The sequence below is a fragment of the Haemaphysalis longicornis genome, unplaced genomic scaffold (assembly GCF_048455015.1).
Source record: "Haemaphysalis longicornis isolate Haplotype H1 unplaced genomic scaffold, Haemaphysalis longicornis Haplotype H1 scaffold_7, whole genome shotgun sequence".
Taxonomy (NCBI): domain Eukaryota; kingdom Metazoa; phylum Arthropoda; class Arachnida; order Ixodida; family Ixodidae; genus Haemaphysalis; species Haemaphysalis longicornis.
The window spans coordinates 110,708,698-110,728,813 of record NW_027526422.1 but is presented as its reverse complement, the minus strand read 5'-3'; the positions used below and the strand labels follow the sequence as shown (position 1 = coordinate 110,728,813).

At 45.9% G+C, this 20,116-nt stretch overlaps 1 protein-coding gene across 1 annotated transcript; it reads right to left on the bottom strand.

The window, feature by feature from the left end:
* Positions 1 to 1,629: 1,629 nt before the first annotated feature.
* LOC144146478 (neprilysin-2-like) lies at positions 1,630 to 15,772 on the bottom strand. The gene is made up of 4 exons (XM_077678426.1): positions 15,545 to 15,772; positions 9,709 to 9,891; positions 2,340 to 4,379; positions 1,630 to 1,665 (listed from the first exon to the last, which is right to left on the bottom strand). Exons 1-4 carry the CDS (start codon positions 15,770 to 15,772, stop codon positions 1,630 to 1,632), a joined length of 2,487 nt encoding a protein of 828 aa, XP_077534552.1.
* Between the last annotated feature and the right edge of the window lie 4,344 nt (positions 15,773 to 20,116).

The following is a 20,116-nucleotide window of genomic DNA, read 5'->3' as shown; positions in this document are numbered from 1 at the left end:
ACAAGACACTTCCTACTTTTTCAAGTCTCTATCTAAATTCTAAAAAAATTGCCTTTTGCAGCCGTACTAACTTTCTAGGCGTTGTCATTGATTCGAACTTTAAATTTGATGAGCATGTAATTTCAATTGTTAAAAAGGCGTCTTTCGGTATAAGGGCATTGATTCGGGCGCGTCCATATTTTAACACTCAAATCCTTCTGGGCTTATACTTTGCTTTCGTTCACTGTCATTTAACCTACTGTATAACATCCTGGGGTAGCTCTTACGCCACCCATTTGTCTCCCCTCGTTACATTACAGAAACAAGCTATTCGCGTCATCAACTCTGCACCCCGTCGATCTTCTTCCTTTCCACTATTTCAACAACTTCGGGTTTTGCCTCTAGCTCAAATTTATCGGTACAGCCTCGGTATCTTATTTTTCAAAATTCTTAATCGCAAACTCGTATTAGAGGTTTTCCCAGTTCGCATGATTACTAATACGAATAACACGCGTTTTTCGAGTCAAAACAATTTCTTGCTTCCTAAGATTCGAACTAATTATGGTAAGCATACAATACTGTTTTCAGCTATATCTTTTTGGAATTCTTTACCCAGCTATATTAAAACAAATTCTTTCTATAAGTTCAAAACTGTACTTAGGAACTACCTGCTTGACATTTAAATTTCTTGTGGTATATTAATGTTCCATGTTTTATTGTATCTCGTTGTTTATATTTTGCTTGAAATCTACTACTTGTTATAACTGTATCTAAAGTTCTATTTAGTTTTATATTTTGTCTCTGAAAACATAGTTATGTATTGTTCAATAGTTCTGTATAGCTTTATAGTTTGGCTTTGTATATGTCGTTCTTTATGGTCCAATTGTTCTGTATACCTTTTTATTTTTTTTTAACGTCGCTCGTAATATTTTGTGTATCGTCATCGGAGGTCCCGCGTACGGCTTCGGTCTTGGGACCTCCGTCTGTATTACAACCCATATGTAAATATGTATACATCCCTGAATAAAAATTGAATTGAATTGAATTGAAAGACAGCCGCGTGTTCCAACCATTGTCATCCTTAGGCGGAGGTTATTTGAATATTGATAAAATATGCTTCTTTATTACGTCAAGGTTCTGGTTGGAGGCTGGCGCATCCAAGGTAACATTGTTTGTGGTGATTTTGTTTTGAGGAGTATGCTCTTCTAGTTCAAAAGAACTTTTGTTTCGTATATGTTCGGCATCGAGGCCGATGAGGAACATATATTTTGGGTGCTATCCTTGCCCCTCATATCTTTATATTGCTCATGGCGGTGCGTGTGTTGTCGTATATGCGCATATGCTAGTGTGGGTGCGGGTTTTCATGAGCGCAGTCAGTTTATTCAAGGTTAGGACAGGAATCAGGTTGGTGAACGGCTGTCTTAACATTAAACCTGGCATCGATGCTTAACAAACCACATCAAGTACTACACTATCCCCAGTAGCAAGAGTATTGATACAAATTCCATGTAACGACAGTATAAAAAAGTCGTGGATTCACATTGCAACGTGGAAGAAATACGCGAGGGGCCGTGGAATAATTTTGTAAACTACAGTGCAGAGCTCATTCGTGAAGAAGTAGTTGGAATTCATTGGTATTTTAAAATTCTGTCAGACAGCGTTGACCTCATGTGGTGGTCGCGTGTTCTGAAAGAAGAAAAATCTGACACTTACTGCACAGACCCCCAATCAGTGCCAACTCCGAACTTCTTTTAGGTGATTTCATTATATATGTCCTGGAATAAACACAAGCACGCATGTACTGCAAGAGGTCTTAACCACTGACATGTGGAGGAATTCACCAGTTCTTATCAAAGATAGCTGTTATCTAAAGTCACAATCGGCGGGATTCAAATAAGATATCTGAACTCTTTACTTGCCGAAAGAACAAATCCTATTTTAAGGAAGGCGGACGTGTAAGTAGAGCAATCAGTTCATGCTCATTAAAGCAGTTTTTCCGCAAAAATATCACCATTCATTAGGAGGAATAAAAATAGCCAACCAAAAATACTACGAAGAAATAAAGATGTTTAGCTGTGCGCGTGTTAAGCGACAACTATTTATTCAAAATAAAAAGATTCTCTAACAATACTAAAGTTGCGGGAAAATATGGTATATATAAGACCCTATTCGTGCGACGGAGCAGAGTACAAGCAAAATGCGTGCGTTATTTGCCTTGCGCGTTTGGTATAAGCTGTTTAGCCTACCGCACTGACTTCTTTCACAGGCTCCAAATAAGCTGACGGAAAAGTACTTGTGTTCGTCAAAATCATTCGTTTGCAGATGACAAAAAGCTAATAAAAAACTGAGCAATTGTTCACCCTGACGGGCGCCAACAGTTTTTCGCAGTTGAATGCCTCCGCAAAGGGCCGAAATCCACTGACAAGTTTTTGGCATTGTTCCACCGAGTAAAGTCTTTTTTGGCTGCACGAGGCGTAGCACACGGATATAAAGAATACTTTCGCCGGTGTAATGTCCCCAAACACGTTGACTTGGCTCTTTAGAGGGGCTGCGCGGAAGGCATTGTAGGCCACTTCCAAGGCAGCGATGTCAAGGAGCGTGTTGTAGTCCGTCACACCGTAACACTCCGCTCGCTCTTGAAGCCCACCAGCTGACTCTGGAGAAAGCCACGTTTCCACTGGGCGTCCAAACCTGTCCAGGCTGGCGCCGTTGCTGTCGATGGCTCGCAGAACTTGTCGGGCGTACTGGTAACCGAGTCCACCATATGTCATCGCCCCGGCTTCAGGGCTATAGAAAAGGGGCCTTGTCAGCGCTGCCATAGCCACGAACACTGTGTTTAAGGCATGCTCGTACGTCACCAAAGGAAGCGCGTAGCTTCCGGGTGCGTCGAAGGGCTCGGAGTTGTATTGAGGTTCTTGCAGTCGTCGACGTTTTAGGGCTCGACGCGTTTCTAACCAGAAGCCGCTGAAGGAGGTCTCATTAGGAGGGAAAAGCCGGTACAGGGCGGCCAGACTCTTTTCCTCAAGGAAAGTGTCGGGAGGCCACAGGACGGTTCTTAGCCAGTTAATCTTGGTCTCGGCCGCCGTCCTGCTTTTTGGGTCGAGCCATGGTGCCCGCATGATGCCCACACGCACCGATTCGGCAACGTTATGTAGCTGGTCTGATATAAATCGCCGCAGCCGAGGGCTGAACTGCGACACAGAGCACAGCGCGTTGGTCATCATTGGGTAGCTGGCTTCCACTTGCGAGGCACAGTAGCGGGGCAGCTCTTCCTGCGCTCCACTTTTACTTCCATGCCGACTAAGGAGCAAGTTGAAGGGGTCCACAACCGGTCCGTGCGCCTGCACGAACAACCACGATATGTGGTGCAGAAGTTCTGCGTTTGAGTACCTCGCAAAAGTGTTATTCAGAGCCTGCAGTAGTCGTGCTTCACTAAATACGAGAAGGTCATGGGGTGAAAAACTGCACCCGTAGTCCACATGTTCATTGACTAATTCTGTCATGTTGTTGGCAAAAGTTACGTGCTTTGGGGCGTCATCGAGAGAAAGCTGGACAGGAGCCTCGTCAGCGTATGTGTCTTTCTTCAGAAAAGTCCCTAAGACGGTCTTGAGAATCCTATAACTGTTAACAATGGCGCTATCACTGGGAATCTTGTTGTCTGCATCGGACACGAGCTGGTTGTAGAAACTGGTCCAGTACACCATATAGGTCTTAACGCTTCCCAGCTGTTCAAGTATGGCCTGCCACTGAGCCACCTGGGGGTTAAGGCTGATGAGGATCCGGCGGCGTTCGTGGTACGCGTCCTCAGGCAGAACGACCACTCGGAACCACAGTGGCACGTTCCAGTTGTAGGCAAGGTCGAGAAGCACTCCGAAGGCGTTCACGTCATTCGTAGGCTCCTCTGGCCAGCTTAAATTGGTCGCATTCATGAAGGCCGTGAGGGCTCCTTTGGTCGGCTGGGGTGCGCTGGCGGTGCAGCTGTCGTACATTGCCTTGGCTTTCTTACCGACGGTCAGGTGTTTCGCTCCCTTGATAAGCAACCACTGGAAGTCATCGAGCCAGCGCCGCACCACGTCAGACTGCGTGGACGTGGTACGAAGACCATTCAGAGAATCCTGGTTGTCCGCCTGCCACTTGGAGCAGACAAATGCGTCAAAGTTGTTGCACGGATCAGCGCTGTGATTGAGAATGGCGTCGAGTACGTGTTTGAATTCCCCGCAGCCTCCCGATGAACAACCGGAATCGTCTTCGGCGTCCCTTCCGCTTTTGATGCGCACAACCAGGATGATGAATAGAAACGCAGCAAACAGGAGGAGACAGCAGGCAGCGGCGGTCACAGTGGCCCCCGACAGCTTGATTCTTCCTCCACTGTACTCAAACTGCTGCGTTCGACCCTGAAACTGAAAGCCGCGAACATTTACTGCCAGAGATCTAACTGATAGGACGAATTCTTAAGTTACAAAGAGTGCTAACTTATATTTCGAAATAAGCCGGCTTTAAGTCAAGAAAACTTTAGCTCCTACAAAACAAACAATTTTTTTATGTTTTTAGAGCGCAGCTACTTCCATTGCCTCAACCGACGATTTGTATAACCGTTTAACAAATTCTACCGGCCTGATGCACATAGCATGACCTGGAGGAAATTGAGAGCGAAGGTCTTAGTGAACCATCGGCGTTGCATCTTGTGGATGTACTCAACATCGTATAGTAGTTGCAGCACAGCTGTAACAAATTTCTCGCGGCTTCTTATAGGAAAATGTATTATGCTAGCTGAAAGAAATATTTCATAATTACTCAGAACCGTTGCCGTGCATCTGGTCTCTCGTAGACGGAATGAAATAGGCGGGTTTTCGGGGAACGTTGTACAACAAGGAAGACGGTTCGTCTCACAGGCGTCTAGCGAATGTGAATTATTGGGACGGCAAAAAAGAGGTTCATGTTGGGTCTCTTTCCCGGAGATGTGTGCGGACGGGCTCGCGCCACAATATTTCGCGGAGTACTATGCTTCAAGCTTCCGTAAGCGTTGCCTCACAGACCTGCGAATCGGTGGACAACTCTGTGCCGAATTCGTTCGTGAGAAGGGCCGACGACACTTTTGGCCTCAAATACACCTGTTGGCTCACGAGCCGTGAAATATGCCCTGGCAGCGTGCTTCCTTTTTGTGTACGACAGCTGCGTGTGTGAGATGGGACAAACTTCAAACAGAAGGATAGTATTTCACCCCCAAATTGGTTTATCCCAAGTGTCGAAACTAACCAATCACATGTATAGCAGTGCAAACATTGTGCTAGAATTTGGTATATTTTCCTGCCACACGTTCGGCGACAGTCTGGGCTGTAGGTATTCAAACCGATCAGCGGGCCTCCGTCAAATTCATGTGCAAAACTGACTATCCTGGCCAAAACGGTCTAAAGCTCGAATGCTAACTTTCTCAATAGAGTTTTCTGGGCTATTTTATACCGCCGTTGTTCCCTTTCCCTCTTCTTCTGCATTGCCATCCCCGCCGAGTATCGATAGTGGCGCCTTCCGTCGCAAAAAAAAAAAACGCTTAACCATCAAAAATATTTTTAATGAAGCCTTCTAGGAAATGTCTCTCATTGTAGCAAGAAGGTTCCCGCTGAGGTTTGTGCCATGCTTTTTTTGCGAAATTTTGCTTGCCTTCAGAGTTAATGATTACTGGTCATGTGTATTATTTTCCAACGCTAAGATAGCTAACATACCGGGAGCCAATGCGGTGCAATTCATAGGACCTGAAAATAAACAAACGTAAAAAGGGCTGATGCGCTTCTCCAAGGCCGTTATAATGGGAATTCAATGCAATCATTCCAAGAAGACTCACAACAAGTCGGTCACATAGAGCGAGCCTTGTGAGCGTTGCGCCAATAATCATACGTAGCATCAGGGTGGCATAATACCTCAGTTAACAGGGAAGAACGGGGTGACCCGGCAGCTACAAAGCATTCATATCAGGTAGGTCTCACGGGCGCGCACTAGGGTCTCGGCTACCGCAACCTGACAATAATTTGTTCAGCGAAACAAAATAATGAAGTACCTCTGTCATAAACATGAACGGTGGCGCATTCTGAACCATGGCGCAGCTGACGAGCCCACGAAGAGTTGGTGGCTGCCAGGGCCCTTTCGTAATAGATTGCTTTTGTGTAGACTGGGAGGAGACAAGATACAGTAAAGAATGCAATAAATCCAGCACAGCGTACCTGGGTAACCCAAAGTACCGTTTCAACGCGCCGACTGAACGTTTTGGAGAAATTGCTTAAGCGCAGAACGGTCAATCAGTCAAACCCCCGGCAGGTAAATACGAGAGTGTAGAAGACGGGCAATCTAGATAGGTTCAAAACGACTGGGATCACGCGAACATTGGACAAAACAGGGATGTACTCGAGGAGAACATGCCAACACCAAAGAAGGCCACGCTCTGCTACGCGTAGCGCTTGATTGGTTTGTTCAATGATTTCTTTACGTTTTGAGGAAAGTCCGTGGTCTCTCTCAAAACACGCGCAGTTCTACATTTAAAAGTAATGCGTAAGTGCAATCCGCTGCCCCCACGAGCACTCACTCAATGAAGTTTCACTGATTGCGATTGACTACACGACAGTTAAATTGAGCGTGGGGCGCGTTGGTATTGGTTACATTGCCGGTAGCAATGCCTTGTGTTTTGTTTGCATGCGTGTTTTGTTGCCAGATTACGCCCGCGCCTTACTGTGTTGTCTACGTTGGAAGCAAATCGCTCGTTTCCCTCTATTTTTCAGTGTGCCGTACAAGCTACCTTATTTTGATGGGCAGATTTTTTCACCCTCTCTTCACTTGTTGGGAATGCTTTTCTTCGTTCTCGATGTAATTCAGAGATTCCGGAAAGCAGTTCGCGAAAACATAAATGCTCGCAGGGGACACGCCGCGAAACTCGATTCGCCTAAACTCGTTTGTGCACGTCACGCTGTTGACTGCTCCGTTGCCGTTTTTGTATTCCTTGTGTTCTTAGTGGAGCACACGTTCGCGCCAATAAACATATGTTTGACGAAACCGGGGTCGTCCGTGGCTACTTGACAATGGGGTATTTCTTTATCATCATTGGATGTGTTGTTGGTGTGGAACCAAATGCGTGTAAGTGAAATCAGATAGCGACAATTCACTTTGTAAAGGCAGAGGGGCTCGATAACCCGGAATTCCAAAAGAATGCTGACGGCAAGGGAAGCCGTGGCGAAATATTCACTAATTTTTAATACTCGAGCGATTTGTCGAATGTTCGACAGCCTAGGGTAATTACTTACTTTTCTACTTACTTCTAATTACTTACTTTTCTTCTACATCTTACTTTCTACTCGTGCACGGGATATGCTCTGACTGCCCACCCAACATAGATATATTATTCCACCTAACTACTACTTCTCTGCAGTCTTAACTAGATTCTCTGACATATATTTGAATTCATTTCGATGTTTCCACACGTCAACTACAAACAATGTCAAGAACACGGCTTTTTTCCAGTTACAGCAAAATTCTGATACTTTGGCACTCTCTAGCGAAGATGAAATTGAGAATATCCTTAGTCGATGTCTTCTGTAGTGAATGTTCTTCTACTTTTACTATAATTTTGTGAATAGTGGGACTTCATGTTATCGCCTCATTTGTATCACAATTATTTTTAAAACTACGACTAAGCTTATGGAGAACAGTTGCTGAGGAATGCTTTGTAGGCCACATCCCCGTTTTCGAAAAAAACGATGTAATGCACAATTGTAGTGTTGCTCACATATACTCCATTTCCTCATATCCCTGAGTTATTCCCAACAAAATTAATAAATATTCCATGAAATTGAGTGCTGGACAGAAGCCCGTCTCGTAAGGAAAACACATGACAACAATAAAAAATGGCACTGACAAATAATGCTTAAAAAATCGAAAAAAGTCGTTTCGGCTTCCGTACGGGCGGCTTGTTACAATGAAAAGCGGGGGCGAAAGTGATCCGGTTATGTTTGCGTCAAGTTGTGACGTAGGCAACGTGCGTGCAAGTGTGTGACGTTGCCGTCAATGCGATTAAGTGTGTGCTCCGTGGCCCGGATTGTCAGGGATTCAAGATAAAGCAATGAGGTCCAATTCTTCACGGTTGCGAATATTTTCGCATTGGCCCAATCTATTTTATGGTGAGTTGCGTCTGCGTGTTTAGCGAGAGCGTTTGAATAGCCAATCTTCCTTCTTACGTCGTGCATGTGCTGCTTGAGCCTGTGCTGAAAATTTCCTGTCTCGCCGACATAATTTCGGTCGCAGTCTGCGCAAAGAATGCTGTACATAACGCCTGGGAACGTTTCCTATATGAGCTTCTCCGTCACGTCCACAAGGGAGTGCCGTAACTTTTGTGTTGGCACGCGCGCTACCTGGACACTGTAGGGGCGGTGAACACGCGCCAAGTGCTCGGTAATTCCAGGTACATACGGTATCGGAGCACGACGATTGCGATGCGTGTTGCCGGACATCAAGGGACGTCCTAGCTGATGTTCCACGGAGCGCAAAAATGAGTCAGGGTAGCCACTTGCAGAGAGATCCCCATGCACGTGCTGTGTGTCGGCGGGGACATCTGATTTCTTGCAAACCATCTTCGCACGGTTCACAAACGAGGCGATTGAAGACCATTTGTAGGTGGCAGGGTTCACAGACTTAAAATGCAGGTAGCGATCCGCATGGGTGCTCTTTCGACCCGTATGGGTGCTACCTGCATTTTAAGTCTGTGCACCCTGCCTCCAACCAACAGTCAGTAATCACCTTGCTTGTAAGCCGTGCGAAGAGAGTTTGCAAGCGACCGGAAGATCTCGCCGCCGACATACAGCTTGTGCATGGGGATCTCTCTGCAAGTGGCTACCCTGACTCATTTGTGCGCTCCTTGTAACATCAGCTAGGACGTCCTGCGCTGTCCGGAAACAGGCGTCCTTACCGTCGTGCTTCGATACCGTAAGTACCTGGAATTATCGAGCACTTGGCGCGTGTTCACCGCCCCTACAGTGTACAGGTGGGGCGCGTGCCTACACAAAGGTTAGGGCAATTCCTGGTGGACGTGAAGGACAAGCTCATATAGGAAAAGTTCCCAGGCGCTATGTACAGCATCCCTTGCGCAGACTGCGACCGAAGCTATGTCGGCGAGACAGGAAATTTTCGGCACAGGCTCAAGCAGCGCATGCACGACGTAAGAATGAAGATCGTCTATTCTAACGCTATCGCCAAACACGCCGATGGAACTCACCATGAAATATATTGGGCCAATGCGAAAATATTCGTAACCGTGAAGAATTGCACCTCATTGTTTTATCTTGAATCCCTGACAATCTGGGCCACGGAGCACACACTTAATCGCATTAACGGCAACTTCCCACACGTGCACGCACGTTGCCTACGTCAGAACTTGAAGCAAACATAACCGGATCACAGCCGAAACGTCCTTTTTTTGCATTTCAAACATTCTTTGTCGGTGCCAGTTTTTATTGTTGTCATAAATATCCCATCAACCTGTTCAATGAATCGCTGTGAGATGAAGTCCTCTTTTCTGGTGTTCTTCTTAATAAAGACCTTCACACTCGTACTTAACTAAACATTATGTGTAGTTAAGCTGCAATTGCACCATGCCACTTAAATTTGCGTGTCTGAAAACGCACGTGCCTACTAAGTCCAATGAGCACGAATTTTAAAATGCCGCAGCAGCGTGGTTTCCGTTGTTGTGATTACCAGGCTGGCGTCCAGACTTCGGAGGGTGGCCATGCTACTATGCTCTCCACGGTAACGCGATATAGGGTTGGCCTTCTTCTTGCTCTTCATGCGGAGAGGCGATTCAAGCGCCAGAGTCCTATGGGTCACCGGAGCTCGAGAAAAGGCGCTGTGGTTAGCTGCTACCTCGGCTGCAAGAGGCTCCTGCAAAAATAAGCAAGCCTTGTGTGATAGGGATTCGACAGTCAATATAAACGGCAGCAAGAAGGCAGTGTTGCGTGTTAAATAGTGTTCACTTCACAGTAAAAATATGTTCTTGACAAATGTCTATTTCAAACAAGAAAATGGTTTCCAATTACACATCTGCCGGGAAATTTCACTACGCTACTCGAGTAATACGCCGTACCTAAGCAGATGACACCGCACGTCTTATACCCTGTGTTGGCGCTACATAAAAAGTCAAAGAAAATCTACTCGAGGAACCAAGGGATTCCCTCGCGCTCTGAAGGTGAAAGCGTTAGGAAATCCTGTAGCAATAATTATCACAAACAAATTCAGTGCACAATCATGTTTACGTCTTGCTTCTTTCCGTTCTTTCTCTTCGTACGTTCCAGGTCCTCGGAATATCCAGATGTCAATTCGGCCAGGGTACACAACTGTCCATCACATACAAGTCTATCAGTGTTACACCAGTCATTTTCACCCATTCCTAAATATGATACCGCTATCGCGAACTACGCTTCAAGGGACCCTCCAACACTTTTTGAAACGTTTTTCAAAATTTTACGTACTTGCAAAACATAGCCAACCAACGCATTCAGCACATAGATTAAGGGTTTGCAAAGTTTTTCAGCCAAAAATCACTGCTCTAGGTCCATCACACAAAGTAGAAATTTGCTCGAAAGATTTTTTCTCTTTCCTGGTCTGGGCGTTCTTAGAATGCTGGAATGGCGTCGTTACACTGGTGTAGAGGCGATTGGCCGGCTTTCTTTCGGTTACAGCAATGCACACACTCGATAGCCACTTGAGAAAAAAGCCACAAAAGCAAATACAATGCGAAAGACGCGTTTGCTTCGACGAGCAAACCACGCAGTGCAGCTCAGTACTGGCGATTACTATAGCTTTCGCAGTGCTTCCAGACGCGAATGAAAGAGTGAATGAATGAAGTACTTTATTGGGAAGGAGGCCCTTGTTCCTGGCTAGAGATTGAGTCACCGAAAATGAACAAAGTTTAAAGTGCCTAAACGACTGTCCAAGCTTTTTTCGGATGAGCGTATATCGAAAGTGTCCAGAGTGCTTCAAAGACACTTTAAACGTCCGCCAGTTTCAGCCGTTCTGTCCGTCCGCTTGTCAGTCTTGATGTATGTGTGCATTGCACCAAGATGGCAAGCTGGGCAAGTTCGTATTGGTTCATGGTGATAGAAAATAACCAGCGCAAGACAGACGAGGACGAGGAAGGTGACGCGCTGTGTCTGTCACCATCCTCGTCCTCGTCTGGCTTGCGCTGGTTCTTTTCTGTGTATGTATGTATGTATGTATGTATGTATGTATGTATGTATGTATGTATGTATGTATGTATGTATGTATGTATGTATGTATGTATGTATGTATGTATGTACGTACGTACGTATGTATGTATGTAGGCATGTATGCGTGCATGCATGTATGTATGTATGTATGTATGTATGTATGTATGTATGTATGTATCTATGTATGTATGCGCACCCGTTTACATATATACCTGTCTTTATGTCCTATGCATCACGTATGCCTGCCTTAGTGTACTTATGCATGCATCGAGATCCACCGAATCAAGAACTCGCCGACCAGACACCGCACTAGGTTGAAGCACTGCGTGAGCTATGGGAACATGTTTGAGTCCTCTGTTTTTTATTTCCAACGCAGTTAACTCGCCAAACTGTGTGATATTTATATAAGACTATCCTGAATCTCTTTCTTCAGACAACGCAAAAACACTTATGGTATTTTTATTTTAATCTGCCTGTGAGTTTCCGAGTTAGCGTAGAAATGATAAAAACAAGGTTTTAGCAATATTTATTTACTCTGCCATTTAATCACTGCTTCCATTTCAACATCATAGCAGCAAATTAACTGCAGCGTAATTTTCAACACAATGATACCCTAGTGATCAATCGCGCTAGGCATATTGTCACGTCGCCAAACTCGACGCAGTTGGCTTAAAGGGAAAACAAGTTTATTAGAGCGAACTTGTTCACCGCTAACATCTCAAATAATACACAGGCGGCGAAGCAGCAGTCAAACAAATTGACGCGCGCAGGCGAATGCGAGTAATCGAATGTGCGGCATTTGCTCCGCGGGCATTCATCTTTGGGTGCGGGTGATTCTGGAGCCGTTTAATTACACCCAGTACACTGTAGATAAAAAAGGCTATTCTAGGCTAGTTGCGTTATGGCAAAACATTATCCCCATCAAATGATGTAATCCGTGCAGCATAAGAAATAAAAGAAGAATAATATAGTCTAGTGGCGTTAGGACGAAACATTCTCCCTATAAAACGAGAATTCGTGAGGCATAAGAAAGAATGAAACATGCCCTTGACTAGGGACACAGCCGACACTGCCCGGCGCAGCCGTGCGGTAAAAATATCTTTGAAGATTTATGCCCCTCTGTTCATTCTTGCAACCGACTGGAAGGCATGTTATTCCTCCAGGCGCAACTTGTCAGCAGTTAACTGCACCAAAATCCAAAATGAAGTGTTGCTTTTATGAGCCGTACAAAAGCGCGCACTAACCCTCACCAACGACAGTAACACAACTGGTGTAACGGAAACGCTATGTAAAATTTTCCTACAATTGCGTAGTTTATGTGCAGCCAACACAACACGCTACAGCAGTTGATAATTGCAGATAAGCACATGTGTCGTTCACGTAATATGAGGAGGCAGAACGGAGGAGCGTGAATTGATGTGGAGGAAGAGAAGGAGTAAGAGGGGTAGTCATCTGTGTAGGGTGAGATAATAATACTGTGGTGTTAAAACCTTTTTTGTTGCAGCCAAGCATACAGATACACGAACCGTACCTAAGAAAGGTTTTATGCTTGTCCATTTGCTGTTAGCAAATGGGGTATTTATACCGCGTTTCAAGCAATACAAAACAAGGATTCAGTGAACATCCGTTTTTTTCCCTTCTTTGTATTACGTACTGGTGCGGTGGCACACATTTCTGCAATTGTGGAATGTCAACTCCCTGATATTTAGACATCAACGTATTGCTTCCTGTTACGATCTTTCTTGTTAGCAATATCTTGGAAAGAAAAACAACCACCGAAATAGTTCTACACAGGAAGGTACAGCTACGTCCAAATGATGTTGCACCTACAGAGAATAACTACATGTACCAGAAAGGGCAGACGGGTCTATAATGTGAAAAAAAAGCTTCCACAGATTCAGGAAACATAGGAAAAAATGGACAGTTGGCAGCGACAACCACGAAATATATTTAAAAAGATGCCCTAACGTTTTCTTAACAAGAAATGCTCAAACGCACAGCGATATGGGTAATTCCACCATGAAGTACTGCTTTGATAAGGGTCAGAGTGGGACAGCAACAATGACAGTTACCGTAAAGTTTCAGGAGAACGCCCTCTCCCGAAAATTGCCCACCCTCCTATAAGGGTTTGATATTCAATTGACTAAAAGGCCCGAAACATCGCACACCCTCTCAAATTGTGTTAGCCTCTAGGCGTTCGAAAGCCAGGTACCCCCTCCGCGAAATGTTCCAACGGCCGTACACACCGCCAGTTGTCTCGATTTTGAACAAAAAAAAAACACAACCTGACTGGCATGACTTGCAAGAGCGGAAAGAGGGGGTAGTAGATGGGGAGGATAGAAGAGCGGAGAGATAGTGTCTTGGCATCGTTTAGCATCTCGACAAGCCTTGAATGTTCTCAAGACGGCGAGATCGACGAGCGCCTGGCCTATGCGAGCACGGAACCGAAAGGGGAGCCGAAGATCGATAGGGCATTTTGAAGGGAGCGCGGCAGCATATGTTCGACGCCTTTAGCAATGATTCGAGTTTAACAAAGTAAACTCGAATAATCGATTGCTGTGTCGATACGGCCACTTATTTTTCCTTCGCACTTGACCGGAAAATTCACCCGTCTAGATTTTCCCTTGATATCTCCTGTGTTTTCGTTGGCGCTGTGACCACTTTTTGTAGTTTTTTTGCACCTGACCCAAATGTTCGCCCATACTTTTTTTCCTCGGATATCTCTGTGGTTTGGACCGGCGTCCTTTTGGGAACTTTACGGTAGGTACATATTTTTCGTCGTAAGCCGTCGTACTGCTTACGCTCAAAATCTGGGATTAATTTATTCGTTCGTTGACTGGTTTGTGCGTACCGGGGCACCTGCTAGCGTATTCAGCTTGATTTATTACACTACTGGTAATACTGCTTATCTGTGGGTGTGTATGATTTTGCTAGAGTAACAAAAGTAGCTGCAAGGTACGTGCCTGCTTAAGCCTTAGGTTTTGCTTTTAGGAGTTAACACCTCGAACCGAATTCACGTCCTGACCTACGATAAGAACTGACCCGGAAACAGCTTTTGGCATACTTTTTAGACAACTCGTTGTAGAAATATATGTAGACATGTTTTTTTCTGGTTACGTGTCTCTTTTTATATATGAGCGTACTATTTTATGCTACTTTTTTGTCGAAAGTACTTTAGGTTGTAAATAGGCAATTTTATACAGTACTTTATATTTTGAACCCGCTGCTGTGCAGAAAGGTCGCCAGATGCCATCAAGCTGTACGCAACTGCGTTTCGCCAGGTGTAACCTCAACCTCGTGTTGAAACAAATAAACATTGATTTGATTTGAACTTTTTCAGTCTTCACCATTTCTTCGTCATGTTAGGACTTCAGTCGTCATGTTAATCTTCAGTCTTCGTCATGTTAGGACTTAGGGCGTACGGCCTTAAGTTCTTCCTTTAGTCATAGCGTTGGGAGAGAGTCTGGTTAAAATTTTAGCAGGTAGGAACGTCATATGCACTCTACTCCGACCATCGCGCACCGCTGGACGTCGTCTAAGCTCCAAGCGGCATGTTAGGCCTTACCTAAGGACGTAAAATGTCCCTGTCGCCAGCTCACTCTTCCACGCAACCTTTGTCTATCAAGTGCTTCATCGAAACATATACAATGTCTCAGGAAAGAGCGTTCTTCAAGAGGCCTTCACAAAATGGGCTTCACCAATTTCAAGAGAAACTGCAAGAGCCCAGATCATATTGAGTTGGTGTAAAAAGATTGTATACAGGCTCTCCGTGTTCATATAAGACGCGCCACATTTGTTTACACTCGTTATAATTTATGATTGCAATGATGACGCGCACGTAGAAGCTGTAGCAGCATTTGTTGGCGGATTTCTCTACGGCATCGTAATTGTAGGGACGATAAAGGGAAGGTAATTTTCAGTATACAGTTTATTGGACCTCTGTCAATATCTTCGGGGTAGTCTGCTAATACCCGTCCTCGCCCCCCCCCCTCCCTTGTGCTATCTAATTATATAAGACCTAAAAGTCTAGCAACGACTGAGACTTCTTTGTTTTCTTTCTCTTGTAACAGAAACTGTCAGATTGTTCTGTAGCTTCATCAATTCATTGTTGCCGATGCAGAAAAGGTTACATTGCGAGCTATTTTGTTCTAAGAGGATTTCACCGCCTCTTTTAAAACGCCCTTACATTTTTGTAGATTGATGTTTTTTTCTGCATTGCAGACATGATCCCAATTTAAGCTGTGAACATGACTACTGAATTTATTGACAGTTTGAACAAAGGTTTAATGAGTTTTTTATTTCTATAACAAATACCAAATTGGCCTCACCTGCGTCTGAGGCTGCGCCGGTCGGTCAGCTGGTGCTGTGGCCTTACTGGGCTTCTTTCTCAAAAGCGAGGTGGAAACAACTGGTGGATCCACTGGTGAACGTCTTCCAGGATCCAACGACCGGGGGATGGCCGGTGCGCCGAAGAATGAAGTCGATATTCGGCGCTTGCGATCTCCTTGTTTCCTTCTCTTTTTCCGGGGACTCGCGTCCGAGGACCTGCGGGACATAGTCGGCGTTCCGGGCGTTTGGTCTCCGCTTTTGGTAGTTTCAAAAACAGGGCCTGCTGCTGAGGTCTTGGAGGAACCTTCTATGGCCGTTCTCGAGAGTGGGCGGATGCTTTCAGACATTGTCGTCGGGGACAGGGTATCTCGTATTTCAGCAAAATTGCACCGGGCAGGCCGGTTGGACGGTTCGTAGCCTCCAAGATGGCGGGTGGCGTGCGTCACGTGTGACGGATTACTTCGTCTTTCTCACTCAATCAACCGATAGCTCGCATGTGATAGTTATGTTTAAATAATTGAACATCGCGAAGAACGAAGACCTGCGCAACGTCTTTCGTATGAGCTGGGTAAAATTTCAAATTGTGAATATTGAAATCCCTCCGATCAGAAAGCCTGATTGCCTTATCCTTCCAAAATATACCAAATCGCTACCAAACGAGTGCCGATCAATCGTTGTACGCGAACTGAGGTTGTAAATTTTATTTATTAAATTCGTGCACACAAAGAGGACTTATGCACCATTGCAATGTACTGGGAAGCACTTCGAATACATTGGCACTATCATTATAATCAAAATAGAATCACTCACGCGAGTGACATTGTTATCGTGCTCTACGACAACCCCACCCCCAATGCTGTGAAGGCTTTTGCAAGAACTAGAGCAAGACATAAAGAGCTCAACTATCTAGTGGAAAAACGTAACCTAATTCAGTTTGTGGCTTCACCATCTTCGGAACTTTGGCAGAAGTGGAAGAGGAAGATTACGAAAACGCGGGTGCCCGCCGTGCAGTCATCATTTTTATTTGCTGTTACGTCCAGATTATAAAAAGCAGAGTTCGTCCGTGGTGCATGCCAGGCCAGGAAGTGCTGCCTGGTCCGGAAGTAATTACCACCCCTGATACCTAAGAGGCTAAGCCAGACAGCCGCAACCAATGCAGTTATGCTCTTGGCCCACAAACAGCACTCTCTCACCACAGAAGGATTCGGCCACCCTGGTGCAGTTGCTGGCAACATTCTCAGGTGACCGACCCACTCAAAACCTCGGTACCGAGTCCCCAACCCGTTTAGAGCACTCGTTAACGGCAGAGGTCAGGCCAGCGACACAGTAGATGGCGCTAAGAATCTGTGGGTCGGGAGAGGGCACCTTTGGAACTTGTTCCTGGCAATAGCTAAAGCAAGAACTTAGCCTAGCGAGGGAAGCTTAGCTATTATTTTAAAGGAGATCTCGGACATTAGGTGGGCTATCATGGGGCTAAGTGAGGTTAGAAGAAAACGACAAGGCTTCATAGAAATGAATATGGGGCGTATTTTGTGCTGTCAGGACCTCACGAAAAGAAAAATAATACGGCGTGTGATTTATAGCCCACAGAGAGATAGCAGGAAAGGTAGAAGAATTTTCCTGAATTAACAAAATGATCGAAGTTGTTGCGTTGAACTGAACTAGCAACACAGGTTAAACATAGTACTCGCTGATGCGGCGGCCGGTAGCTACGATGACAGGTGGTAGACAGTTTCCACGAAGACGCAGAAACAGCAGTAAACTAAGGAACCACACAGTTAACGATTGCGATTTGAGACTTTAACGCAAAATTTGGTGAATAGAGACTAGGAGAAAGGTTAGCGGGCAACTTCGGAATGGGCACTCGCAATAGTCGCGGAGATACACTCTTTTGATTTGACGAAAGAAATACGCTGATGTAATGAACACATTATTCCGCGAACAAAAGGATAGAACATTAAAATAGAAAAGCCCAACTGGAGCACAAAAAATATGCATCCCTCCGTATAACGACAACTATAGTTGAACGCGATCCTCTCTCATAATGGAATATTTTCTCGGGCAATCTCAAACTGCGAGTATGTTCTACTTCGGAGGTACACACTACTAACTCGAAAAACAGGGGCACGACTACGGTGACTAGCTCACCGTTCCTCTCGTCGGCAATGACACAAGGATTATCGTACCTAAATTGAGTGACAACGCTCTGCAGAGGCGTGGTTCGATCAGGACACGAAGCGGTCATTGCCGTACGCAATAGATCCATCCTTACAGTTCCGACTGAACGTGGAGGTGCCCCGAAAAGGGAAAACTCTATTCCATCATATGGTACGGAGCATTGCTTATACAAATTCATTTCTGCCTAAAATTTGCTCTGGAAGCTCCCCATCCGGAGCATGGTAACCGCCCGAAGAAGATGTTTCCAACGGGATGTTAGACTGCCCAGTATATTCCCGGCAAACACGTGAACTCCCAGCAAACTGCCATTAAAGGGGCCCTGAAAGGCGTTTTGAGCACACTAAATTGACTAGCGCAATCGTTAGATTGGGTCGTCAACATCATTTGTGCCATCTGTGCCAAGTATTACTCTTTTACGCGCAGCGGAAAGCTCACACTTTTGTTGCAAAGTTTGTCGCTTTTTTCTCACCCTTTCCTTCGTGTTTTTGGACGCCGCCATCTTCACATGTCTACATCATCGATTCCCAGATGTTCGTCATGAGCTAGACATCCTGCTATTGGGCGGCTTTTTCACGCACTTCCGGCGAAGAGATGAGTCGTCTGCTCAGCGTCGGCTCGCCGGCTGATCTGCCAGCGGAGTGCCGGAGTGCTTGGACATTTTACGACAAACGAAACAAGTGTAAAAAAACGCTTAACCGTTTGTACTGAATGCAACAGGGCCATAACACGACATGAATATTCTCTTAAGTACGTCCCATAAAGAAAGCGTTGAAGCCCCGTGGCACTTCTTTCTTGCAATCGCAGAGAACGCCCTGAGCCGAATGCCCGGGTTTGACGCATACATTTTATTCAACTTCCAAACAATCCAGAGATGCGTTTCGAACGAACACAACGTCACAACATGCGTTGCAAGTCCGAACCGCGATTGACAGACGATGGGTTGCCTCCTCCTGCCCCTCGTAAATTCGGCACTCACCTCGCGCGCGGTTGGCGGGGACGAACAGCAAGTCACTTAACTCTGGCGCACAAGCCGAGATGGCTTTTACCCACGCACACTGCACATATGCCATGCGAGGTTGAGTCGTACGCCGCTGGAGAAAGATAATCCAGACCATGGGAAGAACTATCCACCCGCAGAAGCACAACGTCGCATTTCATCGCGAAACAAAGGCGTCCACAACACACACACCATCGCCTCCTGTAATGCCAAACGCATCTCGCACTTCCAAATGAGAGTGAGTAGTATGCCTGCAGTGCCCATATGCCGCGAGGTGGGGCCCCAAGCTGAACCGGGATCACGCAACCGTAACTGACTTCTAGAGCGGTTTGTGCCTTGTTGCCAGGGCAACCGATGTTTGATATTGTCAAAGAAATGGTGCTCTCTCCAGCGCTAGACAGCTCAGAGCCGCGGCGGAACATGTTTTGCCAACGTTGCCGCTCTCCACCACGCGTCGCTCCAAGCTGAACTGCGTTTTGTGCACGGGTTTTGTATCAGTTTAAAATGTCTTTTTTACATGCCGCCGCCAGAAATTACCACCGCCACAAAATAAGACCCTGCACCAGCGGGGCTACATCTGATACGGCGCTTTTTGGATAAACAGTGCGCTGTGCATCCAAGGGAGCGAGCGCAGGATCCTCCCCGTGCGGCTGCGAGTTCGTCGCCGATAAAGAGTCGCGTGCCGCCGATAGCAAAGTTCTGCCGCAACGTACACCGCGAAAGGGCAAGGCCAGGCCGCCGCAGACATGCTGCCAGATTTTTCGTTCGCTTTTCCAGCCTTGAGCGGAGTGCCGGATTCATGGTGTCAACAAAGCTTGCCCGTAGCAGACGGCTGTGTGAGCAGCACAATAGCGGAAGTACGTCACCGCCGAGGAGCGCAGCATCATGGGAGGGAAGGCTCGCTCGCCGTCAACAGCGGAGAGTAAGTTGAAACGAGGAGGAAACGCGGCGTGACGATAATGCGCGGTTTTTGATTTACGATTTCTCAGCTAATACTCATCGCTTCAACAAAATTCTTGCGGGAGGAGATTGCTAATACATTGCTTTATTTGGTTACATGCACATCCACGCATCGGCGGAAGGTATTTCAGGACCCCTTTAACCATCGTGGGATGTGTTTCGCATCTTTACTATTACCATGGCCCGATGCTCGTCTTCAAAATGAGGTTGTGTGTGCCTTGAATGTTTTTTTTACCTCGACAGGAATAGCGTCAGTTTTTAGCGGCGTATTACCTTTGTTCCGTGAAATTGTGATCCCAGCAGTAAATTTTCAAAGCAATTTTTAGAACTCATGAATTTGTAGGGAACAGTTGATTTGTGTAGCCGGGTCTATGACCCTTTATTGGGAAAATGAAGTAGCCGGGCGCACATTCGCTCGAAACCTCTTCAATCAATA

What these genes read in the sequence shown, in the direction of transcription:
- LOC144146478 (XM_077678426.1), bottom strand. Translation starts at nt 15,772, where the DNA reads ATGTCCCGCAGGTCCTCGGACGCGAGTCCCCGGAAAAAGAGAAGGAAA. An exon ending in CGGCGCAGCCTCAGACGCAG is followed by an intron (nt 9,892 to 15,544) that starts GTGAGGCCAATT and finishes TTATTTTTGCAG; the next exon opens with GAGCCTCTTGCAGCCGAGGT. An exon ending in AACTGTTGGCGCCCGTCAGG is followed by an intron (nt 1,666 to 2,339) that starts GTGAACAATTGC and finishes TTCTTCTTTCAG; the next exon opens with AACACGCGACCACCACATGA.